Below are 18,055 nucleotides of genomic sequence, written 5' to 3' on the forward strand. Positions count from 1 at the left end.
ATTAATAATAATTAATAACCAAATAATAATTAATGAATAATAAATTAATTATAAATACTCAGAAATAAACATTAATAATAATGTTGTTATAATTAAATTACTTCCTATCCTATTCCCCTATAAACTCACAACCCGCTACAGAACTAAATTACGCAAAAATGATTTTACATAAAAATATTTACTGCTAAAAATGTAACACATGCATTAAAAAAATACATTAGACCAAAAAATTACCTCACATACTTTTAACACACATACTAAAATACAGAACACTAATATAAACATTGATATTATTATCAACGATATTTTGACAAACGATATTACTGTCTTTGATATTAAATACTGCGATCTTTCTTACCGTACTGTCGATATTCTGTATCACGATATTCTTGATGTCGATATTCTTCACCTACGATATTTAAAACTCAATATTATGGTAGGTTGAAATAAAAAAATCGATTTTCTGTCTGTGCACCTTCAAAATGTCAACAACACCAAGAAAATAGAAGCTAAATCAATACAGTTTACCCCCCCTAGTAAAATAAGTGCAGATCGCAGGCATATATTATGTGCAAATAGCAAAGAATACTGAAATAATTTCTTCCTAAATTTCCAGAAATTTTAAAAGTAAAAGATTACTAACAAACTTTTAAAACATAAGAGGATTAAAAGAATATAAGGAGAAGTGAGCATAATCACTAGGTTGCTACTTTTAAAATGTTGCTGCTCGTGTATTAAATCCCCTCTAAAAATTTACTCACTGCAAATACAATTTTAGGAGAAGTTTTGTTTTTTAAAATCCTAAAGGCTACCAGGTATCTAGTTGTTCCCATATCACTGCATATTGGGCGGATCCATTTGAGGCGAGAATCGTGGTCCTCGGGACAGAAAACATTACATGTATCAGGCCACATGCTAGGCAGGTGGTATAATCTCGGTCCTGGCACCATTTATGGTGTTACCCCAAAATTGGTCCCAGGATGCTTGATTCCTGTTCAGGGTAGACTTGACTTGGCAGTTCGGGATGGACTGTTCCCATGAGTCACAGGGTCAAGACTGATTTGCATATAGCTGGGCCTGAACTGAGGTGGTGGTGTGAGCTAAAGAACGATGGTTGATTCAACCCAGATCTGTGGCTGGGGGTGAGTGTCTGAAAGTTTCAGTGCTCCATCCATCATCTCCTTGTGTTTGCCTTTTATGGGTAAACAATCTTAATGGGAGAGTCCCAAGGCAAAAACTAATAGATAAAATCTTAGCTAAGCGAGATGATACTAGATCTAGAAATTGCTAAAAAAAACGGAAAGGTCTTAAAATCGAAAAACATGTTGGTCAGTGAACCATTTGAGCTATTTTTTATATAAGCCCAATAGAATGTTTTCAATGCATTGAGATCTGCTTTATGAATTGCAGTTGGCTCTGCCCAGAGCCTTTGTAATCCCAGCTTCCCCAGCCAGTCGTAGACAATTTTGCCACGAAGGAAGAGTCCTAGCCCCGAGACTTTTAATAGATCTTTAAGACAAACCCTAATCTCTTATCTCAGGTGCTATCCAGAGGCGGACCCAGTACACTAATAGTTTTAGTGTGGCCAAATCCACAATTCTTTTTAGTCCCAAGTCAAAGTATAATGGGGAAAGGGGGTAGCTGGGTGCAACAAAAACTAAGGGGCATATTACCAACAACTAGCGATAATTATCGCTATGTTGGCTTAGCTGCAATATTTTTATCGCCGAGCTGCGGCGATTTTTATCGCTTAGGAACCTTGCTATTATCAAGGTTTATCTCCTAAGCGATAAAAATCGGCCGATATGCATGAATATCGCTGGAAAGTCAGCGATATTCATTAATTACCGAGCTAATGCTCTTAGCCATGTTATCCACCTACCATTGGATAACATGGCTATGAACTGCTCAGGGGCAGGTGTTAGCTTTTGGAGATATTCGCGCTTAGCGCTAATATCTCCAAAAGTTGGTAATAGGAGATAGCGATGTTAGCGACTGTTTCCAGTCGCTAACATCTTGGCACGCCCACTTTGCATGTCATTAGTGATAAATATCTCTGACATGCAAAGCGGGGCCCAAGATGGTCGCTATCTCCTACTAGCTGTCGCTAACTGGTGTTAGCGACAGCTAGGTAATAGGCAGATAATTTTATCTCCGCTTTCTTGGCTTTTAAAGCCAAAAAAGTGGAGATAAACCCCCTTGATAATGTGCCCCTAACTTCCTGAAAGAAATTGTTTTCAGCAGCTCCTGGTAATTACCAGTGGCTGAGATTAACTCAAGCATTCGACCCATCACCTTGTTTTTCTTCATTGTGATACCTTAAGTCTAATGGGGATGCCTGGTCTTGGGTCTCCGGTTCACAGCACCATAGAAATCAAGGCACACCTGATTGATAAGGCCCAAAAAGGCCAAACCCGATCTGGGGTTGTTTTTGTTACCATTTGGAGGGTTCCTTGCCTGGCAGTCCAAGCCAGACAGATCCTTAAGGAGAAGGACCGAGACTGAGTTGCATGTAGCTGGTCCTCACCTATAAAGGCAAAGTGAGCAAAAAAATAATGGACTGTAATGCGGGTCAGAGTAATTACCTGTGGCTTAAATTAATTCAAGCATTCCGTCCATCCCCTCTTTGTTTGCTCAATGTCTAATTGGGAGGCCACTGTCTAAAAGATATTTCCGATTTTTATGAGAATAAGTGACTGTTGTAACCTCTTTTTCTTCAATGCATTTGTGTTTGGTAACTTTCTAAACTGGCTTCCCCATCTCTTTTTCATATCGCAAATTGAGCGGCCAAATAAGTCACCATAATGTCAATCAGCATACTTGAGTGAAGAGACTGGATAATCAGATGCCCAAAGTCAAAGGTCACCTCCCGTTTTCTAGAAGGAGGACACATTTAATCATAAAGGGAGTGAATCAGAACACCTCTCATGACATGGGTGAATACCAAGCTATTCTCATCAAGCACTAGGCAACTGAAAGATTCTGTTTTACCCTATTCACTTGTGCTTTGCACAAGAAGGGAGGAGTTTGGCAGCTAACCTAAAGAACTCCTCTGTGTGCCTCAGCAGGGCCCTGTTTCCAAACGTGTGTTTGCTCACATAATATTGATCTCTTGATTCTCTGGGTCATTGCCACGCTTGGCTCTTGCTCCTATAAAGTTAAATTTTCACCAATCGAAACAAGTCACAAAAATCCAAATCTGCAGATCTCATAATCAAAGAACGAGGAAGATGAAGAAGCTTCTCCTAGCCCTCTGGCTAGCCACGCTAGCCTTCACGGCTCGTGGTGACCCACTGGGGCTTTCCGAGCTTGAGAGGAAAACATTGGACATTGTTGTGGAAGAGTTCAACTGGAAACCTGGCCAGAAATATGCCCATAAACCCGTGGCTGTCCAAAGCAGAGAAGAAAAAGTATGTACACCTCAAGGGGACTTTGAGGGGTTTGGGGGGAGGTGGGAAGGGGGTGTGTGTCACTCTTAAGGGGAGGAATCTGGTGATGTATTGTTCATTTTATTTTAGGGGGAAAATAGCAGGATGGGACAGAAGTACAAGTGGGAAAAAGCCAGATGCTATTGTATAAATGGGCCCCACTTCCAGGGTCAACTTTGCCTATAAGGCAATCTGGCAGTGAGAGAAGGGCTGGTCTGACAGGTCAATATGTTTGCCGGTTTCTTCAGTTTGTGGGCCTGTTTAATTGTCTGAAGGACCATTTGTTTTCTCTTGCTTTTCCTGATATTAGCACGGACATTGCATTTAGCAAGCACACAAGCATACAGTCTCCCACACCTTGCAAACTCCAAACAGTGTACCTTTATAAGCTCAAACCTGCCCTGATTTGCGAATGTGGGCTACTTTTTAGCTACCTAATTCACTAAGGTTGGCCACTTTTATTTTGGTTTTCAGGCCTATTTACTGTCCAACCTTTCCCACTTCCAGCTTCCACTGCCTGAGCATAATTTCAGTAAAGGAAGGAAATGTCGGGAAGGAAATAGGGAGCAATCCACATAGACGTAATAATTGCATAGCATGCAAAAACTGAGACCGAGTCGCTAATTTCAATAATTCCAGACACCTGGGTGTAAACATGCTAAAATCCCACCGAAACCTCAGCAGGGAAAATTCCATATATTCTGATACAGTTGATGATAAGAGGAGAAAAGGGGCCCTATTATTGGCATGCTGCGAAATCACGGTAACTTTCCAACCACATGTTGCCACTCAGATCGATTTGTGGCAAACCAGCGGTAGAGGGAGAGGTGTGGCTCCGCAGCTAGGCCGGAATCTGGTGGATCACGGTTCGATCCCCCGGCACCGGAGGCAGATCAGCCCAGCACCATGTGATTCTGGGCTGCGAAATCACGATAACTTTCCAACCAGATGTTGGATTGCGCGCTTTACAAATGTGGATAATTATATTAGACAGTGCATTAGGTCGGCGTTCGACCTGTTAATTACTCAAACGGGCAAAACAAGGAACTACAAGCTCTACAAAAAAAGGATGATAGCACTGAATGTGAATTTACAGATATGTATATATGGCATTAATAAATGTTTAACTGGGCACGTGAAGAGGATACATTGTATCTAACTTTGAGGAGTTATTTTAATCAGCTGCTAATTGAGCAATGTTTCTATGTTTGCCTAGTAGTGCTGCAACAGATTTGACCATTTCACAGATTGCTGAACCACGGGAACTTGCAGCACATGCTGACAAGTAGGTAGGGAACTGGGCAGTTTAGAAGCAGCAGGGAGGTCAAGTGGCAAAAAAAGGCCGCGATGACAGTAGTAACTTGCAGAAGGCCCAAACTTTTTGGGGCAGATTTATGTTGGGAATGCGCCACGTTTGTGTCACGCAACTGCGGCGTAAACGTGGCGCATCCCTACGACCCATTTACAACGTGACGCATCTAGGCAGATGCGTCACGTTGTAAAGCCCTGCGCCACTTGTGGGCGTTCCGGCGCAGGGTGGTCGTTCCGGGGCAGGTGCGCCTCGCAAAAGTGGCTGAGTGAAATCTATAAGATTTCATTCAGTCACTTTCAGGCCAATGCTGCGTCAAAACCCTGCGCCTGCTTGAAGCAGGCGTAGGTCTTGACGCAGCATTGTAAAGATGGGGCACCCCCGAGCCTTGCTGGAGCTGCGTCGCACTTGCGACGCAACTATAGCAATGCGCCACCTTTACGGCACAGATGCGTCACGCATCTGTGCCGTTTTTGCCCCATGGTGCGCCGCATTGTAAATGCGGCGCACCATGGCTGGCGGAGCAGCGGCGCAAAATAACTGGCGCATCCCTGGGGATGAGCCAGTTATCATAAATCTGCCCCATAGAATAGTCAGAAAGAATGACAGGGTACTCCACAAAGTGAATAAGAGACACCCCAGCTCAAAGGATTGACTGTGATCACATGAGGCTGTCAGACATCAGACTTGAAAGAAAAGTAGATGCCTAGCAGGATGCTGTTGCACAGAGATACTGAGGTGTCTGGGGCCCCTTTAAGTACTGTCAATGCACCTACCTGTGTGGCAGTCTGAACTACTGACCTCTATGAGAAGTCACAGTTGTCAGCAGCAGGTGAGGTACTAGACCTAGAGCCTTGGCAGAACTGCAACAGTTGTGTGAGACGGGAGCCCCAGGAGTCTCAGAAACGCAGAGTTTGTTAAGGTTCAGGCAAAGTTTCTTACTTTTGAGGGATGAGGCTGTAGCTCAAGGATGGGAAATTGATTATGTCACAATTTCATATTAAGATGGGTCCCTCAACAGCAATGCCTTTTATGTGGACCCTGAAAATGGGTGAAGGATTGTAGCCACCCATGTACAGGTGGAATAAACTTCAAATTGAATTATGTGAAGGTCACGTGAATGAGATTGATGTAACTTACAAGATTTCCACTTATTACCCCCAAACCAAAGGATTTGTTGAGAGAATCAAGGGGCATATTATCAAGGGATTTATATCTGCTTTTTTGGCTTTAAATTATCTCCCTACAGCAAAAGGGTGCTAACACGCAAATTGGCATGTTAGCACCAGTTTTCACTACACTTTCTCTAATGAGATGTAAAGGGGGGCGTTCCAGAGAAAAATAATAGGAGAAATGTTGTTAAGCGACATTTCTCCTATTATCAAGGATATCGCTAACCCTGCTAGTGATCTGAATCTTACTCAACAGGTCACCCAACCCACCCACATTAAGGGACACATCCTGGACCAGATTTGGACTTGCAATCTGGCCTTGTCTCCAACAGACATACTCCCCTGTGTCTGGACCGACCTCTACCTAGTTGACACCACCATCACAGTCGCCGGTCAGATTTCTGCCCCCCTGATGGCTGGTGGCCTATCACGGAAATGGAGCACATATGACTCTCAGGGTTTCCTCACTGCCCTGGCCGACACCCGCCCAGCCTCTCACCCCTCTAATGACATCGACGGACTAGAACACGACCTCGGCTCCTGGTTAGAATCGGCCAGTGACCTGTTTCTCCCCTAGTCAAATTCCCCCGCACCAGGCATCGGAACTCCCATAGGTGGTTCTCTGACGACCTCAAGGTTCAGAAATTAAAAACGCGCCAGCTAGAACGCACCTGGAGACGCTATTATTCCGAGTCAGCCAGACAGTCCTATCTGGCCGCACGTATTATAAAGCAGCCATCAGTTTAGCTAAAATGGAACACTTTTCCAACAGGATCTCTTCGGCGGTCGACAAATCTAAGGAGGTGTTCAGAGTTTTGAATGAGCTAACTACAGATGACAGAACCCTCCCAGCCCAGACCCCCACTCAGGAGGCTTGTGACACCCTCAACTCTTTCTTCTTGGAAAAAATCCCAAAAATTAAAAAGTCTATCCCTCCCCTTCCCCAGTCACATTCACCGGATATCTCCTCTAATAACTCCTCGACTTTCATTACTTTCCCTGCTTTAGACCCTACTTCCCTAGTGGAACTTGCCACCCCCGTGAAATCTGGCTCCCCGAACGACTGCTGTCCACCGTCTGTCCTGCGGAGTATATGCCTCAACCTGCCAGATTGTATCCTACATTTACTTAACAGGTCTCTCAGCAGCGGCATCTCCCCCACTTCTTTTAAGGAGGCCATCTTAGTGCCCCTCCTCAAAAAACCCGGCGCCGACGCCGCGGAGCCGTCGAATTATCGCCCCATCTCCCTCCTCCCATACTTCTCTAAACTACTGGAGGCCCACGTCACCCGGTGCCTGTCAAACTTTATTGAATCTTCCTGTCATCTTGAGCCTAATCAGGCCGGCTTCAGACCCGCCCATTCTATAGAGGCCGTCATCCTGGCAGTTCTCGACACACTCAGGAGCAACGCGGACGCGGGGCCCCCCCAAGCCCTCGTTCTCCTGGACTTGTCGGCCCCGTTCGACACGGTGGATCATAACATCCTTCTCCACCGTGTCGAGCAGGCAGGCATCCAGGGTACTGCTCTTGAGTGGGTCAAGTCCTTCCACACTGCCCAAAAAAAAAACACATCTTGCGGAGTCCCCCAAGGCTCCTCCCTTTCCCTGCTTCTATTTAATCTATACCTCCAGCCACTGATTCAATCTCTTCTGAAATGGGACATCATCGTCTATAATTACGCCGATGATTTACAAATCATCCTCTCACTCAACTCACCACATGCCATCAATACGTTCCACGCAGCCATGATTCACATCCAACTCTGGATGAACCAGAACCAATTGAAGTTGAACCCCGGTAAAACTGAGCTCCTTCTCCCTGGACTCAGTCACGCCCACTGGGGCCCGCAGTTCTGGCCTCCGGAGTTTGGCTCTCCCCCTGTCCCGGCAAAAACAGTAAAGAGTTTGGGTGTAATCATTGACACCGAACTCTCCCTCAGAGCCTAAGTTGGAGCGGTAGTCTCATCCTGCATGTACCAACTTCGGAGGATCCGCAAAGTCCGCCATCTTCTGCCCCCTGCGGCACTTACCCAAACTGTCATCTCACTTGTGCTCTCCCATCTGGACTTTTCAAACTCCATTTACCACGGTCTCCCACAATTCCTGTTACATCGCCTCCAAGTCGTCCAGAATCAAGCGGCCCGCTTGATTCATAGAACCCCCAGATGGCAATCGGCCAAGCCTTTGCTCCACAGCCTTCATTGGCTCCCAATAGACCAAAGGGCAGCCTTCAAGGTGGCATGCCTCACTTTCAAAGCCCTTCGCTGCTCTGGCCCCGCGTTCCCCAAATCTCTCATCCGTCCTCATTGTCCAATACGTAACCTCCGATCAGCCCACCGTCATCTGCTGGTCACTCCTAAAAACAAAACCAAGAAATTCGGCGGTCGCCGTTTTTCCTACCTTGCTCCCGTGCTTTGGAATCTCCTTCCTCTTTCAATCTAATCCTCCTCTTCCCTTCTGAACTTCAGAAAATTGCTAAAAACTCACCTCTTCCCTCCTCTTAGCTAGAAATCCGCTACTCATGCTCCCTCCTCACTCATTCTGTCTATCAGCGCCAGGAAGCTTCGGCGTCAGTGCGCTTTACAAATTGCACCTAAGATAAGATAAGATAAGTGATAAAAAAAAGCAGCGCTAACCGTGGTTAGCGCTGCTTTTTTTACACCTGGTATTTTCCTGACTTAGCCATGATATCCTATGGAAGGTGGATATCATGGCTAAGTTTGTGAGCCCCTACCTCAAGGTAACGCCAAACTTCAAGAGATTATCGTTGGTTTTCCAGCGATAATCTCTCATTTGTCAGTTAGCGCAGGGATTTTTATCACTTCTGAGATAAGCGTTGCTAATGGCACGCTATCTCAGTGATGAAAATCCACGCTACCCGGCGATAATTATCCTAACGCTAAGTGCGCTTAGCGATAATTATCGCTGGGGCTTGATAATATGGCCCTAAGACTCTTCAAAGTATGATGGGTATTTTAGAGAAGCCCTTCGAGAGGAAGTAGGATTTCCTCATGCAGTGCCTCCTTTCTGCTTCATGGAAAGTATCATACAATGGCATGGGATTTAATCCATTTGGGCTTCTGTGCGGACAAACTGTCCGCCCACAGGTGATGTTGTTGACTATGTGTTAGGCCTCAGATGCAAGAAGGAGCTGCTGATGCCCAAGGCAAAGAGTAATATTCAGGTGAGTCAATAACTTCTGAAGAATAGGACTGATCACAAAACAATACTGACTGTGTACTAGGAAGGACTGGAAGTTCTCACAATGAATTCTACTGAATTCTATTTGCCCCAGGTTTCTTGGGCAAAAGCACCCCTGTCTTTTCTGAAGAAGAGCAGTGAGGTTACCTGTTTGCTGAAAAAGAGCAATGAGGGCACCTGTTTGATAGATTTAAGTTCTAGCCAATATCCCTTTTGGTTGTGTCACAGAAATAAGCCAAAACCATACCACAGTTATGAGGAGATGGAGGTGATTTTTATGGTTTAAATCTTTTTATTGAATATAAACATACAGAAATTCAAGACCCACAGCTCCGGTACAGTAATGTGAGAATATCAATAAGAATCTGTTGCAGTGTTGCCAACGGCAATGGGCATGGAGCGGGCCTGTCAGTGAGGCTCTAAGCAAACATTTAGAAAGAACAAACCCTTCCCCACCTCGCCCTCCCTTCCCCATCCACTCCCACCCTAAGCCGCCCATTCCTCGTCCACCTGGGATTGAAAGGGAACACCAAAAAAAAAGAAAGAATATGGGGGAAAATAGTACAGCAGTTAAGTGCGGTGTTTGCGGGCCTTCTTAGGGGCGACATCGGGAATTGGGGTATCAGAGAGGCGAAGCAATCTCAAGTAGTGGGGGCATGTCAGCTCCCTGAATTCCGGCGTTAATAACGTCAGAAATGGTCACCAGAGCTCAGGAATTCCGACCCCCTTCCAGCCAACGTACGTTTCTCCACGCCCAACACCATCCATAATCTCTGAAGCCATCCCATGTGTGAGGGAAGTTGGGTGGACCTCCAATGGTTAAGATATTCTGTATGGCTGCCCCAAGGGCAATTGCGATCATTCTACCTCTTCGGGATGTCAGTGGATACATCAGAGGATTCGGAAGGCAGAGTAGGACATAAGAGTGGAACCTAGGGAGCTGTATGTCAAAGTGTTGGTCCACTTTGTCCAGTACCTGAGTCCAGTAGGGCCGCAGGAGGCTGCAGTCCCAGAGAACGTGCACCAGGGTGCCCACCTCCCCACAGTCCCTCCATCAGCAATCACTTCGGCGTGTGTCAAACCGGTGCAAGCGCTCAGGCGTGTAGTACCAGTATGTAACGATTTTCGTTAGATTTTCTGTGAGGCCCACATGGTAAGCTGAGTGTCTAGCTCTGTGATATATGTTCTCCCAGTCCTTGTGTGTCAGGGGTCTCCCAAGATCTCTCTCCCACTGCAAGCGGCCCGCATTATGTGTGTGTGTGGTGTAGTCAAGTAATTGTTTATATAGGTCTGAGATGATTTTTTTGTCAGAGGTACGAGTTACTAACCATTTTTCATGGGTGGTCAGTAAGCGCTGTGCTTGCGGTTTGACCGAAGGGTGCAACGCCCAGTGGCGTAATTGTAAATACTCCAGTCGGCCCTTCTCGGGGATATCATAGTGTTCTCTAATCTGTTGGAAAGGGATGATACCATTTAAATCAAAAAGATGCCCCAACGATTTGCAAGAGGAGGAACGCCATACTTGAAATGCTTGCGCATCCATGCGTGGGGAGAAGTCCGGATTATCACACAACGGGGTCATAGGGGAGGGGAAGGTGGTTAATTGCACCAAGACAGCAGTGCAGTCCCAAGCTTCCAGGATGGTACTGGTGATGTAGGAAGCATACAGATTGGGGGGTCGGTGTGACTTACGAAGAAAGAGAATCCCCTGCAATGGCCTGTCCGCTACCGCCTGGTCTTGAAAGAGCCAGCATTTCTCCGACTCTAATCTTTGCCATTCTACCAGGTATTGCAATTGAGCAGCATGAAAGTAGGTCTGAAGGTCAGGTACTCCCACCTCACCTCTCTCAGGTGGCAGAAATGCAACCTGATGGCGGAAACGAGGTTTGCGACCATTCCAGATAAAACGTGAGGTGGCGGAGCAGCGGCGCAAAATAACTGGCGCATCCCTGGGGATGAGCCAGTTATCATAAATCTGCCCCATAGAATAGTCAGAAAGAATGACAGGGTACTCCACAAAGTGAATAAGAGACACCCCAGCTCAAAGGATTGACTGTGATCACATGAGGCTGGCAGACATCAGACTTGAAAGAAAAGTAGATGCCTAGCAGGATGCTGTTGCACAGAGATACTGAGGTGTCTGGGGCCCCTTTAATTACTGTCAATGCACCTACCTGTGTGGCAGTCTGAACTACTGACCTCTATGAGAAGTCACAGTTGTCAGCAGCAGGTGAGGTACTAGACCTAGAGCCTTGGCAGAACTGCAACAGTTGTGTGAGACGGGAGCCCCAGGAGTCTCAGAAACGCAGAGTTTGTTAAGGTTCAGGCAAAGTTTCTTACTTTTGAGGGATGAGGCTGTAGCTCAAGGATGGGAAATTGGTTATGTCACAATTTCATATTAAGATGGTTCTCTCAACAGCAATGCCTTTTATGTGGACCCTGAAAATGGGGGAAGGATTGTAGCCACCCATGTACAGGTGGAATAAACTTCAAATTGAATTATGTGAAGGTCGCGTGAATGAGATTGATGTAACTTACAAGATTTCCACTTATTACCCCCAAACCAAAGGATTTGTTGAGAGAATCAAGGGGCATATTATCAAGGGATTTATATCTGCTTTTTTGGCTTTAAATTATCTCCCTACAGCAAAAGGGTGCTAACACGCAAATTGGCATGTTAGCACCAGTTTTCACTATGCTTTCTCTAATGTGATGTAAAGGGGGGCGTTCCAGAGAAAAATAATAGGAGAAATGTTGTTAAGCGACATTTCTCCTATTATCAAGGATATCGCTAACCCTGCTAGTGATCTGAATCTTACTCAACAGGTCACCCAACCCACCCACATTAAGGGACACATCCTGGACCAGATTTGGACTTGCAATCTGGCCTTGTCTCCACCAGACATACTCCCCTGTGTCTGGACCGACCTCTACCTAGTTGACACCACCATCACAGTCGCCGGTCAGATTTCTGCCCCCCTGATGGCTGGTGGCCTATCACGGAAATGGAGCACATATGACTCTCAGGGTTTCCTCACTGCCCTGGCCGACACCCGCCCAGCCTCTCACCCCTCTAATGACATCGACGGACTAGAACACGACCTCGGCTCCTGGTTAGAATCGGCCAGTGACCTGTTTCTCCCCTAGTCAAATTCCCCCGCACCAGGCATCGGAACTCCCATAGGTGGTTCTCTGACGACCTCAAGGTTCAGAAATTAAAAACGCGCCAGCTAGAACGCACCTGGAGACGCTATTATTCCGAGTCAGCCAGACAGTCCTATCTGGCCGCACGTATTATAAAGCAGCCATCAGTTTAGCTAAAATGGAACACTTTTCCAACAGGATCTCTTCGGCGGTCGACAAATCTAAGGAGGTGTTCAGAGTTTTGAATGAGCTAACTACAGATGACAGAACCCTCCCAGCCCAGACCCCCACTCAGGAGGCTTGTGACACCCTCAACTCTTTCTTCTTGGAAAAAATCCCCAAAATTAAAAAGTCTATCCCTCCCCTTCCCCAGTCACATTCACCGGATATCTCCTCTAATAACTCCTCGACTTTCATTACTTTCCCTGCTTTAGACCCTACTTCCCTAGTGGAACTTGCCACCCCCGTGAAATCTGGCTCCCCGAACGACTGCTGTCCACCGTCTGTCCTGCGGAGTATATGCCTCAACCTGCCAGATTGTATCCTACATTTACTTAACAGGTCTCTCAGCAGCGGCATCTCCCCCACTTCTTTTAAGGAGGCCATCTTAGTGCCCCTCCTCAAAAAACCCGGCGCCGACGCCGCGGAGCCGTCGAATTATCGCCCCATCTCCCTCCTCCCATACTTCTCTAAACTACTGGAGGCCCACGTCACCCGGTGCCTGTCAAACTTTATTGAATCTTCCTGTCATCTTGAGCCTAATCAGGCCGGCTTCAGACCCGCCCATTCTATAGAGGCCGTCATCCTGGCAGTTCTCGACACACTCAGGAGCAACGCGGACGCGGGGCCCCCCCAAGCCCTCGTTCTCCTGGACTTGTCGGCCCCGTTCGACACGGTGGATCATAACATCCTTCTCCACCGTGTCGAGCAGGCAGGCATCCAGGGTACTGCTCTTGAGTGGGTCAAGTCCTTCCACACTGCCAAAAAAAACAACACGTCTTGCGGAGTCCCCCAAGGCTCCTCCCTTTCCCTGCTTCTATTTAATCTATACCTCCAGCCACTGATTCAATCTCTTCTGAAATGGGACATCATCGTCTATAATTACGCCGATGATTTACAAATCAACCTCTCACTCAACTCACCACATGCCATCAATACGTTCCACGCAGCCATGATTCACATCCAACTCTGGATGAACCAGAACCAATTGAAGTTGAACCCCGGTAAAACTGAGCTCCTTCTCCCTGGACTCAGTCACGCCCACTGGGGCCCGCAGTTCTGGCCTCCGGAGCTTGGCTCTCCCCCTGTCCCGGCAAAAACAGTAAAGAGTTTGGGTGTAATCATTGACGCCGAACTCTCCCTCAGAGCCTAAGTTGGAGCGGTAGTCTCATCCTGCATGTACCAACTTCGGAGGATCCGCAAAGTCCGCCATCTTCTGCCCCCTGCGGCACTTACCCAAACTGTCATCTCACTTGTGCTCTCCCGTCTGGACTTTTCAAACTCCATTTACCACGGTCTCCCACAATTCCTGTTACATCGCCTCCAAGTCGTCCAGAATCAGCTCCCTGAATTCCGGCGTTAATAACGTCAGAAATGGTCACCAGAGCTCAGGAATTCCGACCCCCTTCCAGCCAACGTACGTTTCTCCACGCCCAACACCATCCATAATCTCTGAAGCCATCCCATGTGTGAGGGAAGTTGGGTGGACCTCCAATGGTTAAGATATTCTGTATGGCTGCCCCAAGGGCAATTGCGATCATTCTACCTCTCCGGGATTTCAGTGGATACATCAGAGGATTCAGAAGGCAGAGTAGGACATAAGAGTGGAACCTAGGGAGCTGTATGTCAAAGTGTTGGTCCACTTTGTCCAGTACCTGAGTCCAGTAGGGCCGCAGGAGGCTGCAGTCCCAGAGAAGGTGCACCAGGGTGCCCACCTCCCCACAGTCTCTCCATCAGCGATCACTTCGGCGTGTGTCAAACCGGTGCAAGCGCTCAGGCGTGTAGTACCAGTATGTAACGATTTTCGTTAGATTTTCTGTGAGGCCCACATGGTAAGCTGAGTGTCTAGCTCTGTGATATATGTTCTCCCAGTCCTTGTGTGTCAGGGGTCTCCCAAGATCTCTCTCCCACTGCAAGCGGCCCGCATTATGTGTGTGTGTGGTGTAGTCAAGTAATTGTTTATATAGGTCTGAGATGATTTTTTTGTCAGAGGTACGAGTTACTAACCATTTTTCATGGGTGGTCAGTAAGCGCTGTGCTTGCGGTTTGACCGAAGGGTGCAACGCCCAGTGGCGTAATTGTAAATACTCCAGTCGGCCCTTCTCGGGGATATCATAGTGTTCTCTAATCTGTTGGAAAGGGATGATACCATTTAAATCAAAAAGATGCCCCAACGATTTGCAAGAGGAGGAACGCCATACTTGAAATGCTTGCGCATCCATGCGTGGGGAGAAGTCCGGATTATCACACAACGGGGTCATAGGGGAGAGGAAGGTGGTTAATTGCACCAAGACAGCAGTGCAGTCCCAAGCTTCCAGGATGGTACTGGTGATGTAGGAAGCATACAGATTGGGGGGTCGGTGTGACTTACGAAGAAAGAGAATCCCCTGCAATGGCCTGTCCGCTACCGGCTGGTCTTGAAAGAGCCAGTGTTTCTCCGACTCTAATCTTTGCCATTCTACCAGGTATTGCAATTGAGCAGCATGAAAGTAGGTCTGAAGGTCAGGTACTCCCACCTCACCTCTCTCAGGTGGCAGAAATGCAACCTGATGGCGGAAACCAGGTTTGCGACCATTCCAGATAAAACGTGAGAACTCCGCCTGGGTCTGTTGGATCCAGCCCACCGGGGGTTTGAGAGGGAGAGTTTGAAAGAGGTATAGGATCTGTGGGAGGATCGTCATTTTAGTGGCTGCGATCCTACCCAGGCAAGACATGGTACAGTGTTTCCACCGTCTAAGCTCTGTGCGGATACGCGTGCGGAGGAGAGAGTAATTTGTTTCCGCAATGGCACTGAGGGTTGGTGCCAGGTGGATACCAAGATAAGGGATAGTCGCATCCGCCCAGTGCACTGGGAATTCCTCTTTTAAAAAGGCCAGTGTCTGTGGCGTGAGGGAAAGGTTCAGTGCCATATATTTATCCACATTGATCTTAAATACCGAACCTCTCGCAAAGGCATCTAATTCGATCAAAAGGGCCAGAAGAGCTGTGGTCGGTTCCAACAGGGATGGAAGAATGTCATCCACATAGAGACTAATGGTGTGGACGTCGCCCCCAAACCTAATCCCTGTGATGAGGGGATGTTTTCCGAATTCTGAAGGCAAGAGGCTCCATGTAAAGCGCAAACATGAGCGGTGACAGGGGGCATCCTTGCCTTGTGCCTCTACTAATAGGGAAGCAGGAAGATGAGTAGCCATTGACACAAACTGTCGCCATGGGTAGACTATAACAGTTCAGAATCTGAGTCCTGAATTTGTCCCCAATCCCGCCGCAAGCAGAACCATTTCCAGATAGGGCCAGTGCACCCTGTCAAAGGCTTTTTCTGCATCGATAGCTAGGAGCATATATTCTCCCTGAGTACGGGACGCCTTCTCTATCAGATAGAGGACACTTTTAGTATTGTCACTGGTTTGTCTCTGTGATATGAATCCAGCCTGGTCGGGTTCGACAAGTTGAGCCATGTAGGGTGCCAGGCGGGCCGCTAGAATACCCGTTTATAATTTGAGGTCTATGTTTAAGAGTGAAATAGGTCTATACGCTCCACAATTCCTCTTGTCTTTCCCTGGTTTCGGAATAACCACGATCGCTGCTTCTAGCATTTCCCCCGGGATGTTGCCGGTGTGCTCAAAGGTGTTAAAAAGGTTGGTTAAAATAGGAGCTAACTGGGAGCAAAACAAATTATAAAAAGCAGCCGTGTAGCCATCTGGGCCAGGCGATTTACCCAATTTGAGGCGGGAGATTACCGATATAACCTTCTCAGTTTGTATGGGTCTGTCAAGGAATGCAGCTTGTGACTCCGTGAGCGCCGGCTTCCCGGCAGCTGTGATATAGCCAGCGCTATGTTGAGCGTCCAGACTATCTCCGGCGTATAAGTCGGCATAGAAATCCCTGAACCCCTCCGCGATAGCTGCATCTTCCATGACGTATCCGCCTCTAAGCTCGTGGATGCCCTGCACCCTCTGGTGTTGTTGTTTCTCCCGCAGTTTGTTGGCCAGGAGGCGGCAGCACTTGTCCCCCCCCAGTGAAAAAGGAATGGCGGAGTCTGAGGGCTGCAAATTCAGCCCTATCCTGGTCCAGTGCTGCAAGTTGTTTCCGCTCACTGCATAGCTGCCGCCATACGCGGTGTGCCCCTGTGCGTTGTTGTAGCTGCTCAAGCTCTCGTACCCTTTGTGTGAGTTCTGCTCTTTTCTGGCTACGTTCTCGGTTCTGAGCAGAGGAAGCCGCGATTAATTCCCCCCCTCAGGACCGCTTTTAAGGCCATCCATTGAACTGCTAAGGAGGTGTCGGGATTAGCGTTGTGGGATAGGAAGTTGGATATTGCTCCCTGAATTTGGTCTACCATCGTACGTTGATGCAAAAGGGTATCGCACAGGCGCCATTGTCTCGAGGGCCGGGAGGTGCATGGGAGCCGAAAGGTAGCCAATACTGGGGAGTGGTCCAACCAAGACGCCGTCAAAATTTCAGCATCAATGGCAGACGTCTGGAGAGAAGCGGAGCAGAGGAAATAATCCAACCGTGCATACGTCTTATGAGCTCCAGAAAAGAAGGAATAGCTACGAGCGTGCGGGTGGAAGTGTCGCCACAAGCCAAAGAGCCCTAGCTCCTTCATGTACATTTGTTCCAACCTGTGCCCTCTGCTGACAGGAGCGGTCCAGCTCATTATCAAAAACTATATTAAGATCCCCCCAAGCAACAGATGGCGATCAGACGCAGATGCTGCCTCTCTCAAAGCAGTGCGCAATAATCTGATTTGCCCTTCGTTGGGAGCATAGTTGGAACCAATAACTAAGGTCATGTTCCCCAGGGAGAATTGGTATGTGAGGAGACAGCCTTTCATCTCGGCCTCCTTGTGCAGCACCTTGCCGGTAAATGATCGGGAGACTAAGATGGCCACCCCAGCCGTCTTGGTAGTACTGGAGGAAAACAATTGTGTGGGGAAATATTTGAACCGTAGCCTATGATGATCTTTGGAAAGAAGGTGAGTCTCCTGGAGGAGGCAGATATCAGCCTCAGATTGCTCCAGATAGTTAAGCAATGCCCTGCATTTAATCGGATTGTTCAGGCCCTTCACGTTAAGGGACAGGACCCTGAGTGTGTCACATGACATCTTTGAAGCAAAAAGGGACTCTGGGGTTGTTCCAACCCTCCCGTATTCCAGGCGGAGGGAGGAAGGTCAATGTCGCAGCATGCTTAAGGGGGGAGCACTGCCAGTAAGGAACCGGGGGAGGTGGACGAGGGGCCTCTACCCAAAGAGGAAAACCCAAAAACCCAGAATCAAATCCCAGAACAAACCCAAAAACAAAAAAGCAACAACATTCAATTGAAAAAAATAGTTCTCAGTGTTAAGTTTGTCTCCCCAGAGTATCCAGGAAGCCGTTGTGGCGGGGCTCAGTATGTAGTCAAAGATGGCGGTCCAGAGTCACCCGCTGCCCACCACAGTTCAGCAAGCCACCGACCAATAGAGGAAAGAAGGCATCCCCGGTGCGTAATCACTCCACATCAGAGCTGCGTCCTGCCAGGGCATCCGCGGCGACGGTAAGAGCCTCTTGCTGTCCTTGTACAATGGCCTGTGGGTTCGGTTTCCAC

The 18,055-nt window shown here is 47.6% G+C and overlaps 1 protein-coding gene across 1 annotated transcript in view; it reads left to right on the forward strand.

Annotated features, from left to right (window-relative positions):
• Window positions 1-3,179: 3,179 nt before the first annotated feature.
• Window positions 3,180-18,055, forward strand: part of LOC147662967 (retinoic acid receptor responder protein 2-like) — a gene marked incomplete at its 3' end in the record, with an annotated part of 104,182 nt that continues 89,306 nt past the window's right edge. The window contains exon 1 of the mRNA XM_086950745.1: window positions 3,180-3,410. Coding sequence (XP_086806871.1) covers window positions 3,231-3,410 — 180 coding nt within the window. The remainder of the gene's footprint in view (window positions 3,411-18,055) is intronic.

The sequence above is a fragment of the Lissotriton vulgaris genome, unplaced genomic scaffold (genome assembly GCF_964263255.1).
Source record: "Lissotriton vulgaris unplaced genomic scaffold, aLisVul1.2 SCAFFOLD_936, whole genome shotgun sequence".
NCBI classification, from domain to species: Eukaryota; Metazoa; Chordata; class Amphibia; order Caudata; family Salamandridae; genus Lissotriton; species Lissotriton vulgaris.